General features: G+C 38.7%; 1 protein-coding gene and 1 long non-coding RNA gene across 10 annotated transcripts in view; one reads left to right on the forward strand and one right to left on the reverse strand.

The window, feature by feature from the left end:
• The window catches only part of LOC130683858 (uncharacterized), a 50,737-nt gene extending 38,335 nt beyond the window's left edge, over positions 1–12,402 (forward strand). For 2 of the 3 annotated variants that reach the window (XR_008997892.1, XR_008997894.1), the window contains exons 7-11: positions 1,815–1,950; positions 2,345–2,466; positions 2,580–2,616; positions 10,191–12,103; positions 12,244–12,402. This is a non-coding gene — a long non-coding RNA (uncharacterized LOC130683858). Of the gene's footprint in view, positions 1–1,814; positions 1,951–2,344; positions 2,467–2,579; positions 2,617–8,093; positions 8,239–10,190; positions 12,104–12,243 lie in introns of all 3 variants that reach the window. The other variant, XR_008997893.1, reaches the window with a different exon arrangement.
• ANKEF1 (ankyrin repeat and EF-hand domain containing 1) lies at positions 1,762–25,199 on the reverse strand. Of its 7 annotated transcripts, none has more exons than XM_036880096.2 (10): positions 25,062–25,199; positions 20,517–20,890; positions 18,065–18,264; positions 17,189–17,338; positions 15,980–16,103; positions 11,838–12,660; positions 10,175–10,401; positions 8,798–8,961; positions 7,419–7,556; positions 1,762–2,445 (listed from the first exon to the last, which is right to left on the reverse strand). In XM_036880096.2, the coding sequence occupies exons 2-10, from the start codon at positions 20,860–20,862 to the stop codon at positions 2,287–2,289; spliced, it is 2,331 nt and encodes a 776-aa protein (XP_036735991.2). In that variant the 5' UTR covers positions 20,863–20,890; positions 25,062–25,199; the 3' UTR covers positions 1,762–2,286. The 7 variants fall into 7 exon arrangements, with proteins under 7 accessions (XP_036735991.2, XP_057358714.1, XP_057358716.1 ...); XM_057502731.1 differs by having other exon boundaries at positions 20,517–20,885; positions 25,062–25,172; XM_057502733.1 differs by lacking the exon at positions 20,517–20,890 and having other exon boundaries at positions 25,062–25,174.
• Positions 25,200–25,562: the final 363 nt, after the last annotated feature.

Consider the following 25,562-nt stretch of genomic DNA (forward strand, 5'->3'; position numbering starts at 1 on the left):
ATAAGTGAATTGTTCATGCTAATTTCCTATTCTTGCCACCAAGACTCCAGTAGAGGAGAAAATATAAGAAAATGGTTAGATGCCAAGTCAGAATTGTCAAACAGTGCTCAAAGGTTAATTGAACTGTCTTTAGTAAAGCCCAAAAATAAAAATGCATCCACTTCCTTACCATGAAAAGGACTAAAATGCCAGTCTTCCAAGTGAACAGGATATGAAATTTCAAGGTCCATTCTAAGGAGTAAGGCCAGGAAGCAATTAACACCAGGTAAACCAGGAAATTGGAGTGGATATCAGGGCATTTGGGGTTCCATTTTTCATAGGTGCAGTATCGGTATTTTGGCTGGTTTCCTAAATACCTTTCCTTTTCACTGGCATCAGTCCACTGAGACTAGGGTCAGACTGTAAAATCAATCATGATGAATATTAACCAGGGCATACTCTGCTAATGCCAGCCCATCAACAGAATGATCAGAAACACAAATCAAGTAGGAAGGCTAAGAGATTTGCGTGTGCGATACTGGAATGGCCAATACAGTCTACTTCAAAGGTAAAGTTAGTGGTATTCCCCAGGTCCCTGTGGGTCATACACAGCTCTAGTGGAGCAAGTTACCTCTCTTGGGCTCTCAGCTTTGGGCTCTCCCTCTTTGCCAGGCTCACTCCTGTATTAACACATCCCCAGTGACAGGGTACTGCAAAAAATAATGTGTCATTCATGTTTTCATAGGGAATTTTGTTTCACTTAGAGATTTTCTCTGTGCTAGACACACATTTTAATTTGAACTCTGTAGTTGTTTTGGGGGGTTTTTTTTTTTTGTACACATTGTTTTTCTTGATGACTTTTGGGATAAATCCTCAGTGGGAATTTTCAAGACTGGTTGGCAAGGGGGACCTACTTGTGCTCCTTTCCTCACATTTAAGCTTCTGCCCTTGAAAGCTGCACCTACTACGGGAGTGAGATAGCCATAGAGAAGGGAGATTTTCTCCCCTTTCTGGCCTTTCCCTACTTCAGAGAGACTGAATATACAACAGACAAGGCACAGACCATATATAAAAATAGAATTCTGACCCACAACCCACAGCAACCTTCCCAAGAAACCAATCTCTTCATCTGTAATAACCAGCCAGAAAGCCGTCCTGCTGTATGTTAGACTCGTAGGAAGTCAGATTGTTATTGCTACAACAATCCAGGAAACCAAACAATAACCCCTATAGCAATTGGCCTATCATGGCCAGGACTCGATTAATAACTCACAGCTTTTGTAATTTTTGTCTCTTTTTCCAACTTAGACCCAACCAAAGAAAGCCAAATATGCAACCCTAACCAAATATGATATTTCACATCTGTTTAGCCCACCTCCAGTCTCCCCATGCCAACAGCCTTCAGTCTGTCTAGCTGGTGTCCTGACTAAAGAACATTTTCCTAGTCTTTTCAGAAAAAACTGAATTCTTATAAAAAAAATAAGATCTATGTTCATTTCTTTTTTTCCTGCATGTTACTCCATCCGCTGAAAACCTAGAAAGGAGGAAAAGGTTATTCATCCTTTCCATAGATGCCAGAGGTACCTGGCATCTGAATGGGACACCATTCATTCACACATTCAGAAAATATTTACTGAATATATGCAACATGCTAGATATTGTTCTAAATTCTGGAGATAAAATGTTGAGCAATAACAGTCTTTGGAATGACAGACTTTGTAACTCTTGAGGGAAAATCCCAGGGCAAAATACATCTAAAAATAAATCAGTCAAAGGGAAAAATAAAGTTAAGAAATTCGTTTATTTCTTATAGTCATCCCATCTCTTTTGACCAGGCTGCAGCAGAAGAGTGCTTCACCCGACCTCTATGGTCCAGATAAATGCCCTTGTGATTACCTACTGATATATAAATGGGCTACTTCTCTCCACCCCTTGGAAACACCTATTGATATGGAGATGCATGAAAGCCAGGTGAGAGATTCTGGAAATACTGCAATTTTACAGACAGCCCACCCCTCCAGAAATCTTGCTTCAAAATCTACACATTCTCCATTTTCCACAGTGGCCCCTGGGTGAGAAAACTGGAGCATTATAACTATACTAATAACATAATAGGAACAGCAATAAAATCATGATAATCATCAACCCAGAGGCTTCAAAATATTTATAGTTGTTAAGGCAAAAGCAAAGATTTGGTTATAAATTCTTAATTTGAGGACTGCTTTGGCTTTGATGAAAGTATCTACTTTCTCCAAAGTTTGGTCTCTGGGCCTTGAAATGTTTACCCCAAGAAACAACTGCTGTGATTTAGGTCTTGAAGGTTGCTTCCAAGGCTTGAGCTTTCTCTGTGATGTTCTTCTGAAAGGGCATCATGAAGTCATCAAAGTCCACATCGTACGAGAACCGCTCCCGCCGCAGCTCCCTTTTTCTGATCAGCTCTGTTGTCGTGGCTTCTGGAGTCCAGAGCTTAAACAATGCAGAGGAGGTGTGAGTACATTGGCCAGTCAACATGTCAGGGACCAGACAGTTTTCAATATTGTTAATTTAAAACTATCAAATTTACTTCTAAATCTTTATTAATTTATTTTTCCCTCTTATAGGACATCAGCGGTGACCTGGACATCACTACTGCTGATGGTAACTATTTGGACAACGGAATTCTCTTAAGTTACCTCTGATGACCCTTGGGGTGGCTGTTGTTCATTTTTTCTTTTTGTTTCTTTGTTTTTTTTGCATTTTTGTTTATTATTATTTTTTTTTATTAAGGTCTCATTGATATACACTCTTATGAAGGTTTCACAAGAAAAACAATGTGCTTATTACATTGTTACATTCAACCTTATTATCAAGTCCTCCCCCCCATACCCCATTGCAGTCACTGTCCATCAGTGTAGTAAGATGCCACAGAGTCCCTATTTGTCTTCTCTGAACTACACTGCCTTCCCCATGACCCCACACACACCATGTGCACCAATCATGATACCCCACAATCCCCTTCTCCCTCCCTCCTTCTCCACCACCCCTCTTCCTTGGTAACCACTGGTCCCTTCTTGGAGTCTCTGAGTCTGCTGCTATTTCGTTCTTTCAGTTTTGCTTCGTTGTTATACTTCACAAATTAGGGAAATCATTTGGTATTTGTCTTTCTCTGACTTATTTCACTGAGCATAATACCCTCTAGCTCCATCCATGTTGTTGCAAATGGTAGGATTTGTTTCTTTCTTATGGCTGAATAGTATTCCATTGTGTATATGTACCACATCTTTATCCATTCATCTACTGATGGACACTTAGGTTGCTTCCATATCTTGGCTATTGTAAATAGTGCTGCAATAAACATAGGGGTGCATATGTCTTTTTGAATCTGTGATCTTGTTTTGTTTGGGTAAATTCCTAAGAGTGGAATTCCTGGGTCAAATGGTATTTCTATGTTCAGTTTTTTGAGAAACCTCCATACTGCTTTCCACAATGGTTGAACTAATTTACATTCCCACCAGCAGTGTATGAGGGTTCCCCTTTCTCCACATCCTTGCCAGCATTTTTTGTTGTTTATCTTTTGGATGTTGGCCATCCTAACTGGTGTGAGGTGATATCTCATTGTGGTTTTCATTTGCATATCTCTGATGATTAGCAATGTGGAGCATCTTTTCATGTGTCTGTTGGCCATCTGAATTTCTTCTTTGGAGAAGTGCCTGTCCAGATCCTCTGCCCATTTTTTAATTGGATTATTTGCTTTTAACTTGTTGAAGCATGTGAGCTCTTTATATATTTTGGATGTCAACCCTTTATCGGATATGTCATTTATGAATATATTCTCCCATACTTTAGCATGCTTTTTTGTTCTACTGATAGTGTCTACAGAAGCTTTAGTTTGATATAGTCCCATTTGTTCATTTTTGCTTTCATTTCCCTTGCACAGGGAAGTATGTTCATGAAGAACTTGCTCATGTTTATGTTCAAGAGAGTTTTACCTATGTTTTTTTCTAAGAGTTTTATGGTTTCATGACTTACATTCAGGTCTTTGATCTATTTCGAGTTTACTTTTGTGTATGGGGTTAGACAATGATCTGGTTTCATTCTCTTGCATGTAGCTGTCCAGTTTTGCCAAAACCAGTTGTTGAAGAGGCTGTAATTTCTCCATTGTATATCCATGACTCCTTTATCATATATTAATTGATGATACATTCTTGGGTTTATATCTGGGCTCTCTAGTCTTTTCCTTTGGTGTCTGTTCTTGTGTTGATACCAAATTGTCTTGATTACTGTGGCTTTGTAATAGAGCTTGATGTCGGGGAGAATAATCGACCCCTGCTTCTCAGGATTGCTTTGATGATTTGGGGTCTTTTGTAGTTTCATATGAATTTTAGAACTGTTTTCTCTAGTTTGTTGAAGAATGCTGTTGGTATTTTAATAGGAATTGCATTGAATCTGTAGATTGCTGTAGGCAGGATGGCCATTTTGACAATACTAATTCTTCCTATTCATGAACACAGGATGTGTTTCCATTTATTGGTATCTTCTTTAATTTGTCTCATGAGTGTCTTGTAATTTTCAGAGTATAGGTCTTTCACTTCCTTGGTTAGGTTTATTCCTAGGTATTTTATTCTTTTTGATGCAATTGTGAATGGAATTGTTTTCCTGATTTCTCTTTCTGCTAGGTCATTGTTAGTGTATAGGAATGCAATGGATTTTTGGCATTAATTTTATATCCTGCAACTTGCTGAATTCAGATATTAGATATAGTAGTTTGGGGGTGGATTCTTTAGGGTTTTGTTGTACAATATCATGTCATCTGCAAACAGGGACAGTTGAATTTCTTCCTTGTCAACCTGGATGCCTTTTATTTCTTTGTGTTGTCTGATTGCTGTGGCTAGGACTTCCAGTACTATGTTGAATAAAAGTGGGGAGAGTGGGCATCCTTGTCTTGTTCCTGATCTTAAAGGAAAAGCTTTCAGCTTCTTGCTGTTAAGCATAATGTTGGCTATGGGTTTGTCATATATGGCCTTTATTATGTTGAGGTACTTGCCCTCTATACCCATTTTGTTGAGAGTTTTTATCATGAATGGATGTTGAATTTTGTCAAATGCTTTTTCAGCATCTATGGAGATGATCATATGGTTTTGGTCCTTCTTTTTACTGATGTGGTGGATGATCTTGATGGATTTTCAAAGGTTGTACCATCCTTGCATCCCAGGAATAAATCCTACTTGATCATGATGGATGATCCTTTTGATGTATTTTTGAATTCGGTTTGCTAATATTTTGTTGAGTATTTTTGTATCTATGTTCATCAGGGATATTGGTCTGTTATTTTCTTTTTTGTGTTGTCTTTGCCTGGTTTTGGTATTAGAGTGATGCTGGCCTCATAGAATGAGTTTGAGAGTATTCACTCTTCTTCTACATTTTGGAAAACTTTAAGGAGGATGGGTATTAGGTCTTTACTAAATGTTTGATAAAATTCAGCAGTGAAATCATTTGGTCCAGGAGTTTTGTTCTTAGGTAATTTTTTGATTAACATTCAATTTCCTTGCTGGTAATTGGTCTACTCAAATTTTCTGTTTCTTCCTCGGTCAATCTTGGAAGGTTGTATTTTTCTAGAAAGTTGTCTATTTCTTCTATGTTATCCAATTTTTTCACATATAATTTTTCATTGTATTCTCTCATAATTCTTTGTATTTCTGTGGTGTCCGTAGTGACTTTTCTGTTCTCATTTCTGATTCTGTTTATGTGTGTAGACTCTCTTTTTTTCCTGATAAGTCTGGCTAGGGGTTTATCAATTTTGTTTATTTTCTTGAAGAACCAGCTCCTGCTTTCATTGATTCTTTCTATTGTTTTATTCTTCTTGATTTTATTTATTCCTGCTCTAATCTTTATTATGTCCCTCCTTCTGCTGACTTTGGGCCTCATTTCTTCTTTTTCTAGTTTCATTAATTGTGAGTTTAGAGTGTCCATATGGAATTGTTCTTCTTTCCTGAGGTAGGCCTGTAGTGTAGTATAGCTTCCTCTCAGCACGGCCATTTCTGCATCCCACAGATTTTGTGGTGTTGAATATTGTTGTCATTTTTATCCATATATTGCTTGATCTCTGTTTTTATGTGGTCATTGATTCATTTATTATTTAGGAGCATGTTATTAAGCCTCCACGTGTTTGTGAACTTTTCTGTTTTCTTTGTGTGATTTATTTCTAGTTTCATACCATTGTGGTCTGAGAATCTGGTTGGAACAATTTCAATGTTTTTGAATTCACTGAGGCTCTTTTTGTGGCCTAGTATATGATCTATTCTTGAAAATGTTCCATGTGCACTTGAGAAGAATGTGTATCCTGTTGCTTTTGGATGGAGTGCTCTGTAGATGTCCATTAGGTCCATTTGTTCTAATATGTTGTTTAGTGCCTCTGTGTCCTTACTTACTTTCTTCTGGTTGATCTGTCCTTTGTAGTGAGTGGTGTATTGAAGTCTTCTAAAATGAATGCATGGCATCATATTTCCCCCTTTAATTTTGTTAGTATTTGTTTCACATATGTAGGTGATCCTGTGTTGGGTGCATATTTATAATAGTTATATCCCCTTGTTGGATGGACCCCTTTATCAATAAAGGAGACGAACCCCTTTATTATGTCATGTCCTTCTTTGTCTCTTGTGACTTTCTTTGTTTTGAAGTCTATTTTGTCTGATACAAGCACTGCAACTCCTGCTTTTTTCTCCCTATTAGTTGCATGAAATATCTTTTTCCATCCCTTTACTTTCAGTCTGTTTATGTCTTTGGGTTTGAAGTGAGTCTCTTATAGGCAGCATATAGATGGGTCTTGTTTTTTTATCCATTAGTGACTCTATGTTGCTGTTCGTTTTTAGGATGTCCAAACAAGGAAGCAACAGAATGACAAGATCATTTGGGATTGCTACCTTTATGGGGAAACCAAAATTATTTTCCTAACTGAAGACAGAGGGGCTGGTAGTTTTTTATTCAGCATGATTGAATAAGTGGTCAGCAACAAGACCTCTCTTATTCTCCAAAGATGTCTCCACCTCTTAAGTTGTGAATATTTTAGGAAGCCACTGAATAAATCCAGTCTTGATTGAAACTCCCATGTAAGGTGGTGTTAGTGAGTACAAAGAGGAAGGATTAAGCCTTTGAAGTACCAAAAAAAAGTATCTGTAGAACTTGCTGCTAAATGGCTTTAGGGAATGTCATTGACCAAATATTTCAGTCTTTCAAGGAAAATTAAATATCATTGTAGAAATAATAGAGAGACCCAGATATTGGGAGGTAAATAAGTTCAACTTACTGAGTTAGAAGTAACAGGATCTAATAAAGGACACCTTCAAATAGTGACTATGAAAGATAGCCTTTGGACATTTGTTTACATGCTTTACATAAAAAGTATTTGAAAGGTGACATTATGAGTTTATACCATGTTATAAAGATCTTTCCCAAGTTCTTACCCTCTGTGGAATAAATGTGATATCCACTTTCTTGGTATAACCTCTGGTAATCAACGAGTTGAGATAACCCACATTATCCTTATGCATTTTCTTTTCCTCTGATATGGTTGGTACAGTATAAGTTGTTGAAAGGGGTTCCTGGGAATGAGAAAAAACTATCAATTGCAAAACCCTGTTTATATTTTCTAATATTATTTGTTGTTCTACATCTTACCCTGATGCCATAAAAAAAAAAACCCTAAGAATTCTACTATACAAATAATTTGAAATAAAATAGAATATTACCACTACTTTGAGTGGGGGAGACATAATTAGTTTGCCTGGTTCCACTCTACTTAATTACAAGTCACCTAAGTCCTTGGCCTGTGGCCATTCATTAATCAGAAGGATGTATTCCTGCTAAAATGATAATGATGTCTGCAGTAGGGTTTTCAGCTGATTGACCGTCCCTCACCTCTGTCCAACCTAACTGCTGTCCTCCACGTTTATTACTCTCTACTGTCTGCCTACAATCCCTTACCCTCCTCTGGCCAACCTAACTGCTGTCCTCCACGTTTATTACTCTCTACTGTCTGCCTACAATCCCTTACCCTGTCCACTTCCTCCCACCTACATTTCTCTAACTTTTCCAACTTGATAATATTAAAGCTTTTCCTTTTTGAATTTCATCCCCAGCCCTTTGTCTGCCAAGAATCTCCAGGGACCCTTCTGTTACCTAAAGGAAACATCCAGCCTAGAAAAGCACTTGGGCTTCCCGGCTAATTATCAAAGTCTTGGTATCTCAGTAATCCCTGTGGGCAACTATCTTAACCTTCTGCTGGTAGGTTGGAGGTACACAAATCACTCCCATTTACCAGGAATAGTCAGTTTTGTGCCTTCAAAACCTTCTACAATCATTTTGCAGGATATCCAACTTAAAAGTGGCCCCATATTCCACAGTTCGGTGGTAGTCATTAAAATTCCTTGCTAGGGTTATAGTAAGGTGGGTAATGAACTATTAAAGACCAAAATGAAGGAAAATCATGCTTTACTTCATTCCTCATACCCCTCTTCCCTGTCTGGGACATTTCATTAAATCTTTTTAATACAGGACCACATATATGCATACCCAATACTTGTTCTTTTTTTCAAAATTCTAACTGTATTTGGCTGAACCAACTTGGTTTTATGTGGACTCTGCTTGCCATGAGCACTTTTTAGATTGCTAGATTTCTTTGAAAGTATTGCAAAATGTTGCTGAAAATATAGATTGATTGCATATTATTTGCTTATGCTGTGTACAAATACGTAAACAACGCCATTGCCAAACACTCACTCCCAACCCAAACAAGTTTTTAAGAAGTTTGAATCACTAATGTGGGACCACTTGCTTTTCTCACCTCTTTTTTCTTAATTTCAGGGCCTTTGCTCTTCATTTTAAGAGGTGGCTTGCCTTTCAGTTTTTGATTTTCTGTTGGTTTTGTCAAGTTATCTAGCTTTTCTTTAATCAAACCAATTACTCTGTAGTCAGCATATGCCTCTGCAATATCCATAGCACTATGACCTGTTAAGAACAAATCGAGTTACAGTAAACTGTGAAATAATAAACCACATAGGAACATCTCAGTACGTCGGCCTAGAGCATGTGATAGTGTGAGTGACTACTGCAAATGGTATGTGTAAGGTCACAGAGCTAGATCAAACATTCTCTAAGATAGACCCAGCTCTAAAATTCCAATTTCAAGGGCCATTTACTAGCAAAACAACTTTTTCTTGTTAATTTTCTTTGGAGCATGCTTCTTAAAAAGTTGACAGGAAATATTGATAGGATACATTTGAGTATTTGAATGATGATTTTTTTTCGCACACACTGTGACCATTTCCTGTTATGTGACAGTTTTATATTATCATCCTCTTTCTGTGATTTAAGGAGGCATATTCAAAAAGTCCTGGGAAAGTGGTCACAAGTGCTCTATGCAGATGGCTGGGTATTTATGACACCTGTAATATATTCTTTAGGCCTAACATAGAGCAAACCCATGACTTAGAGGAAGCCTGAGGTGCCAGAAATATTAATGCACTCTCAGATCAAAAGGAAGCAATGGGTTCCACTATGTGAAAATAACACCTCTAAGCAAGAAGGTCAAATATTTATTCAACTTTTATTTATTCTTCATGTGTGATATTTACAACACAGGTAGGCCTCCATTTACCTCCTAGAGAGAACCTCAATTGAGGAATTACCTTATCTAGCTTTAGAAAGAACCCAAAGTCTATGGTTTTTAAACTATGCCAATTATTAGGAACTGGCAGTTATAACAATGTGGTAACTCAGGATGTGATCTACAAACTGGTTCAAGTTCACAAACTAATGGTTATTGGGCTACAATGAAATAAGTACAGAAAATTAAAAGTGTTTAGACATTTTTATAGTAATTGATAGAAGAATTTTTTGGCATTTTAATCTAATGATCAAAAAAAGTTGGGGTTTCTATTTCATGTTTTTTTCCACTTCATTTTTCTAGTAAATTACTTTTTATTGCATTTTCCAAAACTATCAGTCTACAACTGATTGCAAACATAAAAAACTGGTCCTTTCACACCAATGATTTGAGAAGCACTGAATATAAGAAACTTCCTGACATTTAACTCAGACTTGTGTTTGCAGCGGTAGCTTGGGGAAAAGATGTTCCTACAAGACTAGACTAAGAAGAGATTTGGAATCTAAAATAAATTCTCCTTGTCCAACCCTAACCATTGGTAACATGAACATATACCTTTTCTATTTTCCAGCTGAAATTTAGCACCAATGTCAAGTAGATATTTTACAGTATCAAGTCTACAGCTCTCAATGGCTCTACTTAAAGGAGTTGAGTTGTTGATTGACAGTGCATCTATCATGGCTCCAGATTTAACAAGAAGCTCAACAATATCTTGTTGTCCTGCATGGCATGCAAAATGAAGAGGAGTCCACAGAAAATTATCTGTTGCGTTCACGTTAGCCCTATAAAATGAGGTAGAAGCACAAGATAAAAATATGGGTTGTCCCAAGCATCAGAAGCTAAAATTGCAAAGTAAGATTTTATATGTTTTAGAGAGGTTTTCATCTATAAACCAGGGAAGCTCTGAGTAAAAAACTGGGCCATAATTTTTCTTGACTCGTGTTCTGCATTATCTGACAGCTTTAACTTTCTTTATGTATATGTATTCTTTTAGTTTTAAAAGGCCCTTCAATCCTAGGGGTTGCAATTTTTGCAAAGGCTAAGGCCAAGGAAAAGTATAAAATTGCATCGAAGGAAGATAAAAACTGACAGGAAATATAAATGTTACATTATTCCATTTTGTATCTATTTTCTCTGTATGTTATGAATTTTAAATGCACTTTCATTATTAAAATTCTAGGCAGTATAATGCATTATTTAAAATTTTAATCCTTTTTAAAAATTCACCACCCCAAAGTTCAAATTCTCATTACTTTATACTCCCTCTTCATAATATACAAATTTGAATCCTTTTTTGATATTAAACAAACATGGCAGTAATAACAATACCCTTTATATCAAGTATGCAATTACTGTGCTAGCATGTGCTCTATGTATTTTAACTCATTTAATCTTCAACAAATTCTGTGAGCTGAGCGCCATATAAATGTGAGAAGACTGAGGTACAAAAAGGTTAAGAAACTTACCAGGTTATTCAGCTATGGTAGAAAAAGGAATTAAACCTGAGCACCTGCTTTAGATTAAAAAGTTAAATCAAAATGTCATGCTTTGGTATTTTAAAGATATTTTTACAAATGAACCAAGGAAAAGACTGCTCCCTCTGAAAGAAGTAATGAAACGCTGAATGTTCTTGGTCTAATTTATGGCCACCACCCTGCTTATTTGAATTTTTTGGGGCACACAAAAGAGGCAGATGAAAAAGCAACTCAATGTTAAATGAATATGTTCTAGAGACCTGCTGTATAATATTGTGAATAATATTAATATTATTAATATTGTTAGTTAATACTGAACTGTATATGCAAATTTGTTAAGAGGGTAGAGGTTATCATTCTCACTACAAAAATAAGATTTTTTTAATTTAAAATAAAAGAAAAAGTGACTCCACATCATTTAGGTAGAGCGTGAGACCAAATTAAATTGTCTCGGGAGGCTAGAGATACCCATTCAGAAGGCTTCTTCTACCCCCAGAGTGAAAACTTCTTGGCCTTCACTTTGTGCACAGTAGTTATTGAAGAACTATCTTTGTGTACACGCCACTTCTATATTCCCATTAGCCTGGGTACCCACGTATCAGCTGTCTGTGACCTGGACTTTAGGAATGAAGCGCTTTCTGCTACTAGGAGAGTTCTGCAGATGAATGTATCTAAACCTTCCTTTCCCTTCTTTGCAATGTGAAGACATGAAAATTTAAGCTTCTGTCAACCAGAAAACATACCCTTTTTCAAGAAGAAACTTGACTGCTTCTATGTTTCCACTTGCACATGCCGTCATTAGCGGTGTTTTGTAGTAATTATCCTGTATATCCACAGGCATTCCTGACTCAAATGCCTTTTTCAGAGAAGCCAGGTCTCCCGCCTTGGTGATGAAATTAATGTTTGAAAATACCTTCCCTGGATCATCAGTGTACCAAGCCGAGTCATCCTGAATGGGATGTTCTGGTGGATGGTCTCTGTTAAACCGACTGCAGTCAGTTACGTTCTGGTAGGTGTCAATCATGTAATAGGGTGGCCCACCATTGCTCCAGTGTGGAAACACGTGGTCTGGGATGATGCAGATTGGGAGGGGTAAAACAAACGTGCCTTTCTTTGCTTTTTTGGCCATCCCTTTTTTCTTTTTCTTAGGCCTATAGGATCCCAAGACAAAAGACTTGCTTAAGTATTTGGTTCCTTTGAAGAAATCGTTAATGTTGACCCCAGCTCCCAGGATTTTTTCATGAAGTTGAGCGACCGCAGCCAGCTGTTCTGAGGTCACAAACTCTTGCCTCTCCTCCAGGGTCATCACAAAGTCCTCCTTGCTGACTGTTCCGTCGCCCCTATCCACAAGCGAAAAGGCTTCCCAAAGGAAAGCCTCACGTTCTACTGACCAATCATGAAGTCTAAGGGCCCAAAGTGGATTGGGATTTTTGGCTCCTGGCCTTGCTAGTTTATCAGCGATTCTCTCCGCCCGCCGAATTTCTTTGCTTGCCGCTTTGAAGCCGCCTTCCTTAGCCAAAGCCCTGGGTGTTTTGTGGTTTAAATTCCTCCATTTCAGCTCACATCCTAAAACAAGAAGTGCCATTATTATGAAGGGTCCTCAGGCATCTGCATGGTTCTACAAATCACATTCATCTGTTTTCTTAATTTTGAGTGATTACTCTTAAGTTTGTCCCCAAATTGTTCATATAAAACAATGAAGCTGTTTAAACTATTATAATTGCAAATTAAGCTGTGGTTTTTTTTTTTCTCTGTGAGCTTCACTTTGGTAGATTCTGAGGGAGATATGCCCCCAAAGGACTGGGACATTAATCCCTATAGTTCTTTGAAATAAATGTCATACTGGGATACTTGCTAAGGAGACTTCATCTAATCAGGAAAAGAATAAGGGTGACATTTGAATTTGGAAGCAAACTGGATTCAGATATCTTATGTAGGGATTTAGGAACTCAGGATGCCGAACAACAGCTGCTGCTTTGTGAATGATTGTGACTGTAAATTTGTACACAATCTTAAACTATATTTTGTTTGCTCCATGAAATTAATGTAATTTATGTTGAGCTGCTGTTTTGTGGTGAGGTCATGTAAACAACCTAAGAGAAGAATAAGTAATTTGGTCATCAATCTGAAAGGATTCCAGTATTTTATTTGTGCAAGTTAGACATTAAAATTCTTTTTCCTTTTTGGTCCTTTACTTAAAAATGATGAGACTAACATTATATGTTAGTATTCTCCAAATAAAGTTTTCTGAACTCATCAGGAGAGTCTTATTAGTGATACTAGGAGGGCTATGTTGTCTGTATTAAGTGTCTTGAGACATTAAAAATCCATTGTATATAAATAAATCAGACCGTGAAGAAACTCTTCCTAGTGTTTTGAATCTAGAAGGCTCTTGTTACTCTGCCAACATCACTTAATCAAAAGAGACTGCTGCCCAATCAGCATCTCTGGCAACTAAAACATATAAGCAGTTGTATTAAAAAATAAACATGCCCTTTCAACACTTTATAATATTATTCCTTGTCAAAAAGAAAATCACCAGTGCTGTCAAGATTAATCCTTCCTTTGGTATTGTCAATAATTAAAATTTTATTCTAAAGCTGCTTATATGACCAGTGAGAGAAAAACTCAAGAAGAATATTGGAATAAAAAAGGATTTTAAAATTTCTATATTAGACAGTTTTAAGACCGGTAACTTATTGAGAAAGGGACCTTGAGACTGGTCTTGATAGTGTAATTCCATAGTAATTACAAGTATGCCATTGTTACTTAACTTTTTTGCTTGTTCAGGTTGCCCTGGGGGTTATCTATATTCTCCCAAGCCACTCCTTCAATAATACCCTGGCACTAAGGAGCTAAAGACTTTAAAGCTACTTTGTCTTGCCTGCTTCTACTCCTAGTTTCCTCCTAGTTAGAAACCTTTATGCAGATGAAAGACTCCAACATCCCAGCTTGAAGATCTGAAGGATTTTTCCTCTCCTTTTGACTTGGGACTTTTGTCTCCTCCTCTATAATTAGTAAATAAAGGTCTATTCATTCCCTTTGTGATTTATATTCCTCTGTGGTTAAGAGACCCAACCTTCAGGAGACTGGTGCTGTAGAAGCCTGGGGTCCAGAGGCCCAGGAGGAGAGCTACCCCAGTCGCCTCCTCTGCCATGGATGCGGTGCTCACGCTACTTAACACTGACTTGTAAGTTGCTCCAGTAACAGGACTGGAGCAAAAGAAGAGCATATCAAGGAAGGTAGTTTCAAGTGGGAAAAGTATACCTTACATGAAAGTATGGAAGAGATTAGAGCCAGGGAGCGTACTCAGGAACAAGCATTTCATTGCTAATGGTTTCTTGCTGCTCTAACGGCCTTTAAGATTCTACAAGTGGAAAAGTAACTTTAACGCTTCTGCTCTGGAATTGGACCACCCACATATGATCTGGTGACGTGGTTGTCCTTCCCGACATGCTGCAGTGTTCCTGACATCTTCAGACATTTGTTTTAGAAACACAGTCCATTCCTATGATTCTGCCAGGAACGTATATCTTTTCTGTGTCACTGAGCAAGGCCTTTGTCATGGCCCAAGCTCTGGCCCCTTGCTTCTCAGTTTGCTTTCAATGACTTCTCCCGGGAGTACATACATGAATGACAGAGTATATGCTTGGTGATGTTTGTCCCAGTTGGAAAGCAGTCAACATGTTAAAGAAGCTTGTCTCAATCTGGGCAGATCTTTAGTTTGTAGCAATAGCACAATGTTCAAAATGAAATGTCAGAATAATGTCTGAGAGTGACAGATTTGAGAAGAATGATGAGATGGTTTGTGAAGGCAAAAATTGCATTTGTAGTTTATATTTGCTAGAAGTATTACTTTGGGGGATGGGGAAAGAGTATGAGCTTTGTATAAGTTATAAAAAATTAAAGTGGATCCATTACTACACTTCGAATTATGCAGGCAGACTAGTCTTATTTATAATATTAGTGGTTACAGTACAGGATCTCTAGGTCCTGGTGCCTTTAAAATCCTGTGCCTGTGTTGAAGACAAAAACAAAACCACTTTCTCTGCTCTATTTTAGAACAAAAGATTAAATTAAAATTTAATTTGGTTAACTAAATTTGAAATTCTATTGAAAAGTTGTTGGACTGAGTTCTTGCCTATTTCTCATAAACTGGGGTGGGGAGAAACCCACTCCCATAAAGTCCAGCAGAATGCAGTTCCATCTCTAAAAAAACAGTTAAGAACTTTCAATGTACATTCAGTTAGCATGGAATTAACACCAAATTGATCCATATCCTTAAATTTAGCTAAGATTATCATTTTAAGGAACATGGTAAGCTATCCATAACATAGCTTATATTCCTAAATTCACAAAGTTACTTAAAAGCTACAGGAAAATCTAAAATAATGCTTACTTACATTTCAAATTTTCTATGAAAATCTTCATTTTATTTCCTGTTTCTCCTCAAAATATTTCCCCCATAATCCCAAGTGATCCAGAAGAGTTATCTTTGCACTTGACACACAATATTTTTTTTAATAAAATAACTCAGACTAAACGATGTGGTTTCTGGTGTTTGCCCTTCTTTAGATTGATGTTGACACTTTTTAAGGAGTTTAATAACTCTAAGTATTTTAATAATTGGTTGACTCATGAAAAATCATCTTTAAATGTTCAACCCAAACCCAAAAATATTTGTAAAAATGGGTTTTCATTGCTTCTAAACCCAGATTCATGATTTAACAGACGGCAGATTAAGAAAAAAAATTTCCAGTTTCTTTCTGTATCTATGAGTGAGGCTGGCTCACTTAACTGACAAGTGACAGGCCCATATTCTCTGTTCTCTATGAAACGAGTAAATTACAAATACTTTAAGCATAAAATTGCTAAGCAATTTTACCTCGCTGAGCTATGTATTTACAGCAATCAGTAAAACCGCCCATGGCAGCATAATGAAGTGGTGTGTTCCCATTCATTGCAATCAGCCCCATGTCTCCATTATAGGCAAAAAGCAGCTTCAATATCTGCAAAATAAAGAGTGGATACTGTAGAAGAAGAGGAATATACATTTACTGAGTAAATACTGGCATGTAAGCTTGTGCTGTCCAATACATGTTAGCCCCGTGTGGCTATTTAAAATGAAACAAATGAATTAAATAGAAAATGAATTGTAAAAATTTAGTTCATTAGTTTCATTGGCCCTATCCAAAGTACTCCAAAGCCACATGTGGCTCCTGCATTGTACTGTATCATGCAGCACAGATATAGAACATTCCCAACATTGCCAAAAGTTCTATCAAGCAACAGTCATCTCGAGTACAGAAAACTTACTCAACCGGGCACCACCATGTTGGTGAATCTAGGCAATTTTAGAAAGCATCAGTCTATGGCAAACATTATCAGGAGAGCAGATTCTTTATTTTGGAGGGATAGGGAATGAGCTCCCTATACATTCATAAAAAGTAAAATGGATCAAATGTGATTTCTGTTGTGACACATACTTTTATTGCCAGGAAGAGACTCTGACAAAAGAGAAAGATGATTTGTTAAAACTCAAAGAAAATTGAGTAAAGAAATGTAATGTAATCCAGAATTTTAAAAAATATGATAGCACTGGTTCTAATTTTATTTCTACAATGGCCTGTACCTATGAGATAATCCTTTGCTGATATGCCCATATCTAGAAAGACTTAGAATTTAAAATTTAGGTGAGTCATCTGCACACAAAAATCAAAAAAATCAAAGAGATGAGAGCATGTTAGCATTATTCTCCCCACAATTAGACCATATTTTGAAGATGCTAATGTGTAATGGAGGCATAAAATAAAGTAGTCCTGGTTGGCTAAACTTTTTAATTATTGTAGTTAAGACAGAAAAAGCATTATTAGTCATCTTAAATGGATAAATTAGCAAAGCAGATAAAACTGAATTAAGAGCTAAAATATGTTTTCAAAAATAATATTTGGTATAAGATACAGTTTTTAGAATTATTTAGGGAAATTAAGATGGTAACTCTGAAAAAATTTTTATCACCTACACGATATTTAAAAATTTTGAGGAAATGGAAAATTTTCAGCAATAAATTTTAAAGCAAAGAACAGGTCATTACATCGAAAAAGCCTCCTTTGGCAGCAAAATGTGCAGCATGATGTCGGTCATTGTCAAATGCATTCACTTCACCTCCTCTTTCCAATATCCCTCTTACTAGTTCTACCACTCCTTCTCTTGATGCTTCCATTAAAGCCGTGCGGCCTGTGACCTAGGCATGAAACAGATCAAATGCTGTTAGATCCTGGCATATTAAACAAAATAAAGATGGTCTAAATTGGCCTTACATTCAGAGGAGTGACATATTTACTTTTCTACATTTTTATCAGTTTCATGTAACAAATATGACAAATGAAGCCGGGACCATGTCCAAAATGTAGAATTTCAAAATCTGTCTCAAGGTCACCCCAGATGTCTCTGAGAAAATCAAGCTAAAAAATGCCTTTCTTGCAAAGAAAAAAAGCAAAATGGAGAAAAAGGGATGAAGTATATACTGAAACTAGATTATGGGTATTTTCTAATGAGAAGAAAATCTATTTTGATGGTCTGAAAATGGCAATTAAAAGATAAGAAAACAATAAAATTAGCCAAATGAGAGGAAGCAAAATGAATAGAGACATAGCAGAACTAAATTATTTTCTTTCTAAGAAGATAATTTTTATTAGGCATCATTGATATCTTTTATTTCCTATAATGATCTTTTATTACTATCTTGTTTATTATGCATAATAAATACCGATTTCCAAATATAATTAGGAAATACACTGTGGAGCTGTGGCAATATAAAGACAATGGAAGTATATCATCTTAAAGCATTTTGAATATAAATGAACAGTCTATAGGCGAATGGGATACTTTTGCCATATATCAATGCAAAAATTAATATGATTCTATAATTGATAATAAAGAATATTTATAATCACAGGAATAGTCATACTGAGTTGATAGCATTTGGATTGGCTCCTTTTTCCAAAAATGTCAGGCACACGTCTTTAACATCATGGGCTTCTTCGCAAGCTCTAAGGAATACTGGCTTTCCTTCATAGGAAGAATTGTTGATGTCGGCGCCATGTTCCAGGGCAATCAGAGCACAGCGATAATGCCTCTTAGTAGGTAAAATGCAGTAAAACAAAATACCTGTAGAAAAATAGAATTCCCAAAGAGTACTTCATACTTTCTACATATTTGAGTCAGGAAGGAAAAATGAATAATTTTAAAATCCACAATTAGCTAGTTGAAGGTGGTTGAGCAAAGACATATACCTGTCTTGGTTTTCCCTCTGAAACCAAGACAGAAACAAACAAAAAAACTCAACCTCTGATAAGAGTTAGAAAGCAGACACAACCAGATGTGATAGGACCTGGTTTAGGAAAGAATCTGAGGGCCGGTATGTGAGCCCGTCCACCCCAGTATTTGGCATCTTGCAGTCTATACCTTAGGCATCCCTTGTGGAAATGTGTAGGACTGTGTCCCAGAGGGCTACTGGTGGGGGTCGCTCTGTTCCTTCTGAAACTGCAGAGTGGCAAAGGAGATAGTAGTGTATAATGAAATGCGCAGACTGGCTGAGTGTCTATGAAACAGGCTGTCAGCAGAGTAACTGTGAGAAGAAAAGTAGGTGGCCAGCAGCTCTGCCATTCTGGCAAATTGTTTTGTTCCACTGAAGAGAGGCACTCTCCACACCCAGGACTTCTGACATACGTGGCCTTGAAATAATGCATATTAAAAGTGTACTCCAGATCCGCTGTATTCTTATAATTCTGCAGAAGAAGTCAAGTAAACAACAGCCAAGTTCCACACTAACTTTATAATGGCCTCCCTCTAGACAGAGGCTTCTTTAAAAGAGGTACAGTAGCTAACAAGAAACATGATTTAAGCAAAAAAGGATGCTGAAAGAAAGGAAAGGCACCTGTTAATGAAACTAGGCAAAAAGTATACACTAGAAATATTATACCACATGAAAATTATTGACTGACCCATTTCCCAGATAATAAAGAAATGACAATTTAGCTTTAATTTCACAATTTTAGATTTTCATACCACAAAATTTCTCAATTTTTCTTTGTGATTTATATCTCTGTTTCAAATTCAAGGAGGTAAAGTGTTCTCCATTACAGTGGTTTCCCAAAGTATATTCCACAAAACTCCAGGTATATAAGATGCCATAAGGAAAAACTTTCATGAAGAGAATATGGAAAATGTCACTGTCTTTAGTCTTTCTGACAAATGTGAAATCAACATGTCTGCATTTGTTTTATCCAATGATTCTCTAATGAATTTGACAGTGGAACCAATTTTGAATGTAGCCCTTATCAACATCCCAGGGACTAAGGGGTCATGGAACACACTTTGGGAAATGATATTCTATAGCCCTTTGAGAGGCTTTTTTCACCCCAGAATTTAACATTTTAAAAGACATTTGACCTCTGAGTGCATCTGAAGTTTATTTTGTTATGTGATACCATTGAGTAATCAAATAATTCTTCCTTTTCTTTGAAGCAAGTCACTTATCAAATACTAAGTCTGGAGAAAATGACAAAAGCAGATTTTGTTCCTGGCAGAAATCATTAACATAATAAAATGGGATTTAGGTCTCCAATGTAGGACTGATGTTAACGGCTTTGCACTTGAAGCAGCTCTTTGGAACAACTGACTACATCTACTGATTTATATTAAGCCTGGTGGTAAATTTCTTAGTGATATTCCTGAGGTTGTGTCACCTCCTGCTGGAACCTTAAATTGTTTGGACAAGAAGTTCCCAGACTGTGGACCTGAGACGGGATAAAGGAGAACAGCATTGAGAAGTACGACTGTCTCACCTGAAGTCATGTAAATGCCCTGTCTCAAGTTTCAAGCCGTATTTCCAAATACACTTAAAATAACCCCAGGAAATTAGAGTTTCTTTCAGAGTCTACTTAAGTCCTACAAAGCCCCAAATGCACCTCCTTCCTCCATCAGACTGCTACTGAGAGGGGAGAGGAATCCTGAGTCTAGTACTACTTGAGGTTCTAAAATGTGGAAAAGAATAAGAAATGCTCTACCTCACCTTTTGTTCTAAGTAAGAATTCATATTTTATAATACATGGTTATGATCACAGTGATACATGTGTTGAAAATTCTCCATACCTGGAAAAAAACCCCAAATGCAGATTAATCTAATTCTAATTTTCTTTCTAAGTGAGAAAACTCTCAGTACTACTTTCCCTAAGATAGCCCTATATCGTTTTCAAATTATGGGGGGAGTGAGTCCTTAGATGCAGGAGTGAGAATCTGGTCTTTCCCTTGAAACCATGAGTAATTCACATGTACAGTCAGAAAGCAAAATGTCCTCTGCACAGATTTCTGGCCACCAGGTGAATTGCATCTGTGAAATAGAATGTTAGGATTTTTACCTTTTCCTTCATTATCAACTATCCTCATATCAGCCTTGGCCTTGGCTAATATTTCCATGGACAATTCATGGCCCAGTTCTGCTGCCCTCATCATCGGAGTACAGCCCATCCTGTCCTGCACGTCAGGGTGAGCACCAAGGTCAAGGAGAAAGCTGACCATATCGATGTCATTGGAAATGGAGGCTAAGTGCAGAGCACTGTGTCCACTGACGGGTTCTGTGAAATTGATTAGCTCGGGGTATCCAAGCCTGGTTAGCTTCTCTATCTGCTTCTTGTCTTTGTTCCGAACACACTGAAGAACTTTGTAGACCTGCAAGTTCTCAAGTCTCTTATCTGCTAAAGCCATACTTCATCAGCTTCTTAAAAATGCTTTTCTGGACCAAAACAAAAAATATAGCAGCAGAAACAAAAACATACAACTCAGAATTAATTTTGTCATCTTTACTTTGATTAAATACTACTAATAATGTAAGCCTTCCCTAAGAAGACAGGCTGTTCTTTATGAAACATTATTATTGTAATTTATTGCAATGATTTCATGAAAGCATAAATTACATAAAAGTACAAAAAATATTCAGCTAGCATGAAATTAAAATATTTCAAAACAAATCTCCCCTTGTAATGAACACTGGCCTTGTTATGCGGTTTTCTTGTTACCTCATTTAACATTCCTTCCTTGACACAGCCTTCACATTTTACCCATGAAGAAGGAAGGTAAATTGCCAAGGTAAGGACTTGAGCTCCTATTCTATGTCTCTGTACAGCATGCCCCCTACTATGTAGAGACCATACAGGTCTTAGTAAAACATGTAGAAGGCTGAGGTGCGGGAATCTACAGGGCTCTGTGAGATAGCAGAGACATGATGGAGGATTCCTGTGTTTCTTAACTGGGAATGATGTAGGTGAATAGTTGAGAGACAGCTGGAAATTTTCATAAATATGAATATTCATAAATATAAATATCTCATAAATGCTTTTCATTGTTAATTCTATGTATCTCCTTTTGTTATTTATGGATAAACAATCTTATGAATTGAGAAGTCAACCATGCTAGGTATACCCAACTTGTTTTTCTTTTTTCCCCTTTTCTGGGAAAAGAACCCATCATGCTGGGAACTCTTTTGGGGAACAACTATCCTAGGCCAAATCATTGCCACAGCCTTCCAATTTGTCTGCCTCCACAATGGCCCTCTAAGTTCCTTTCTCTATTCGGTCTTCAGGAAAATCTTTAAAAATGTAGATCAGGTGAGACCAAGCAAGCTTCCACCCCTAGCATCTTCAGTGGGGCTGCCCCTTCTATCCCCTGCGATGGGAATGAGACCCAGGCTTAGCCGGACTAAGTGAGTCCCCTTCCCGGCTAGTGAACGTCCCAGCATATGCTCAGCTGGTCAGCATCCTACAGGACCTTTCTGTGGAAGTAAACATGAAATGGAAAGACCACTCTTTCTGCTGTAGCAGTTAAGCATAGGGTGAGGGACTCAGCTGCAGGCAGCTGTCTTGGCTGTCATGAAACAGCCCGTAATGAAGGAAGACTCAGAGAGAGGCTCAGGCTGAAGGTAGCAGTCGCACTCAGGACTCAGCTGTGCTGGAATTCACCCACCACTTTAACGTGTATGGTTGCATAAGTAAATATATCCCTCCCCCCACCTTAATGTAGCACAAGCTAGTTAGCTGAGTGTCATTTACAGAAAAATTTCATCTTATGGAAATGAAACTGTACCATCTTCTTCCCACTACAGCCCTGCTCCCTCACCTACATTGCCTGTGGCCAGTGAGTGGCACTGTTGGCCACTCCTTCTTTGTGTCCCTCTGGGCAGCCCTAGCATCTCCATTGCCTGTTTCCTTCCTACCTCCTTCTCATTCTCCTTTGCTGGTCACCCCCCTTCCCCAGAGCCTAATTGTTAGGGTGCTAAACCTAGGGCCTCAGGACCCTCCTCTACGCTCATACACTCCCCATGATCTCATCCCATCTCATGGACTTCATCCCAATTTACAGCTGCTGACTGTTTACTCTCAAATAAACACAGCTATCTCTGGCTCTCCCTAAGCCAGAGTCATCCACCTGTCACCTTTTCATCCCCTTGTGGATGTCTAATACGTATCTAAAAAGTAACATGTCCAGAGCTGAATGCTTGATCTCACCTTGACCTCCTCCAGTTCTCCCATTTCTGAGAATGGCATCACCATCCACACACCTCCTCAGATTGAAATACTAGAAGTCAATTCTCCTTCTTTCCTCCCTTTACCAATTCTATGCTTTAAATCCATCAGCAGATACTGTACTCTGTCTCCAGAATATATCATGACATCAACTCCCAGTGGAACTGTCCTAGTAGGCCAAATCATTGCCACAGCCTTCTAATTTGTTTCTGTTTCCACAACAGCCCTCTGCAACCCAGTCTCTATTCAGTCCCCAGAAATATCTTTTAAAAAGGTATATCAGACAAGATCAGACAAGCTTCACCCCCAACATTTTAGCATAACTATGTTTAAACATAAAGAAATGCGTAATACCCATGTATCTACCACTGAGATCCTATCCTTGATGCTTTGTTATCCATACCTATGTATGTATCCCTCTATCCATTAATTCATCCTATTTTTTGATCCATTTCAAAATAGCTTGCAAACATTCTCTACATACATATCCTTAAACAAAGTTCAATATCTGTTTAGCTTTTTTCTCTTTGGTCTTTTGAATACATAATGATATGAATAATCATTAAATATACCATACCATCAGTTTTCACTAATGCACACATCTATGCAGCCCAAACCCCCCTCAAGATATAGAACATTACTTTCATGCCAGAAAGTTCTTTCCAAACTATCTCTTAAAAGCTTTCCATCAGAACCAGAATAAATTCAAACCCCTCATGATGATCCCTTAAGAATCCTTCTTCTGTACCTGACCTGACTTCACTCTAATATTGCACTGGTTTAGTGATCTCCAGACACACTGACCTTCTATTTATGCAACAAAAGTTCATTCCTGCCTCTTGAGCTTCTTGTTCCCTCTGCCTGGAGGGCTTTTTGCTCAGATTCCCACTGGCCACCACTTCTCACCATTCAAGTTGCAGTCAGCTGGTTACATCACCCCTTCATTTTATTTTCTTCATAATGAAATGAAACATTTCTATGTATCTATGCCATTTCTATAGACATGCAGATATAAATATATTCAATAATTGTGCATCTGCCCCACTAGAATATAGTCTTCATGGAACAGAAGACTTTATAATTTCCATTATTTCTCCATCACCCAGAACCTGACTCATATCAGGCATTCAATAAACAGTTGCTCAATAAATGATGACTGAAAGTTGAAAGAATTGAGGAGTGGAAGGAATCTGGAGTTTTCTGGTATGGACTAGGAAACTGGATGACACAGCTGTCAGAACCATGTGTATAAACCGGCTCCCAATACGTCCTGAGCTGCCTCAGAAGTCATCCACCTGCCTGCGCCATGTGGCTTGGTGGTATTATTTTAGCAGGTGCTTAAGGATAGTTTTTATTATTACCCTGGCACCTCATATGTACAGACAGAGACATCCTAATCAGACACTTCAGTGTTGTCTCTAAGGGCTCTCATCCCTGACATACAATTAGCAACATGTGGCTTGTCCACTCAAGCTACAATGATGGATTCATTTGTCAATGGGCCAGTTCTGTGGATCACACCCCTCCCAGCTAAAGCCCCCAAATGCTGTGGATAAAGCAGTGTTCTTTGCGACCAACTGCCAAGGCTGACCAGGATCCTCACCCCTGGAGGAAATAACAAGTCCTGCCTCCTTGTCCTGGGCTCTTTATAAATTGGTAGCACCTCTGGTCCTCAGGAGCACCACCACACAGACACACCCCCGACATGGATACTTCATCTCAGCATGGCCCTGGGGCTCCTTGGCATAATTCTCATCTAAACATCTATATGGGCAATTTCAAAACACAGTGGAAAAGAACAGGATTTCTTAACATGATGTCATGTTTGGGTCTGATTACTCTGAAATCGTAGAGAAATGTGTGGGAGGTGGGGAGGTGTCCAGGTGAATTTTCCCATCGGGAGAGAGCCATAGAGTTCATCAACTTCTCAAAGAAGTCTGTGGGTAGTTTGTTGAAAAGAGGAGCAGAAGGATACACTATGTACTTAGAAATAGTACGTAATAGCTTCTAATTTAAATAATTTAACAGTGGGGAGAGTACGGCTGCAGGTGGGGAAATCTGCTGTTTGTGATATGCCTCTTCTGCTTCATTATTTATACAAACTGGGTGGATAAATAAACCCAGACGCATACCTTCAAGGAGTACCCTTGAGGCCATGTGAATAGAAAATGAGGGATAATCCTTGTCCTTGGCCAAGTCCTTCAACACGGCTCGCTATGAATAAATCAGACTTGGGTGGATTTCAATTCCCCCCAAAAGCCACTTTTACATTGCCGGACCCTTTACTGTCCCTTTCAGTTTTAAGTTTCAAAAATAATCTGACGGGGTGTGGGGGTTAAGGTGTAAAGGGGAGGCCAGGTGGCAGGACCAAGGTGCTAAGCTCACCTCTCAGCGCTGGGGATGATCGGGGGCCTCCACTGCGCGCGGGCGGGCGGCCCCGGCTCCGGTTCCCCACGCCCGGCGCGGGCCGCAGCCGCCACCTCGGCTCCTGCAGCGCGGCCCGGGCGCTCAGGAGTGGCTGGCGTCCCCTTGGGCCGATCAGGCGAGCGGGCGCGCGGGGCAGCAGAGAAGTGGGTGTGTGTGTCCATGGGCCCCGAGTCAGCCGAGGGCCGGCGCGCGGCCAGGTGGGCGCAGGGGGCGGTGTGGCCGCCGCACAGACAGCGCCAATTGTGAGCTCCGGCCACGCAAGGCCCGCTGCCGGGGCAACGGCCCAGGTGCGCGGCGGGCGGGGCGGGGCTCGTCTCCGCCCACAGCCCGCCCCGACAGGTGGCAGTGTCCCCACGCTCCCGGGGGCCGGCCGGACCAGGACGCTTGCAGAGGGCTCAGCACACAGCACTCCCGGGATGGCAGGGGCGGTGCGCCCAATGCTGAGGTCTCCTGGGGCCC

Source organism: Manis pentadactyla, chromosome 5 (assembly GCF_030020395.1).
Source record: "Manis pentadactyla isolate mManPen7 chromosome 5, mManPen7.hap1, whole genome shotgun sequence".
Classification (NCBI taxonomy): domain Eukaryota; kingdom Metazoa; phylum Chordata; class Mammalia; order Pholidota; family Manidae; genus Manis; species Manis pentadactyla.

Excerpts from the sequence above, each read along its gene's own strand:
- ANKEF1 (XM_036880096.2), bottom strand. The coding sequence starts at position 20,862 with ATGGCTTTAGCAGATAAGAGACTTGAGAACTTGCAGGTCTACAAAGTT. Across the intron at positions 18,265-20,516 it reads AGTTGATAATGAAGGAAAAG|GTATTTTGTTTTACTGCATT; the intron begins GTAAAAATCCTA and ends ATTTTTCTACAG. Across the intron at positions 16,104-17,188 it reads CCAAAGGAGGCTTTTTCGAT|ATATTGAAGCTGCTTTTTGC; the intron begins GTAATGACCTGT and ends TTTATTTTGCAG.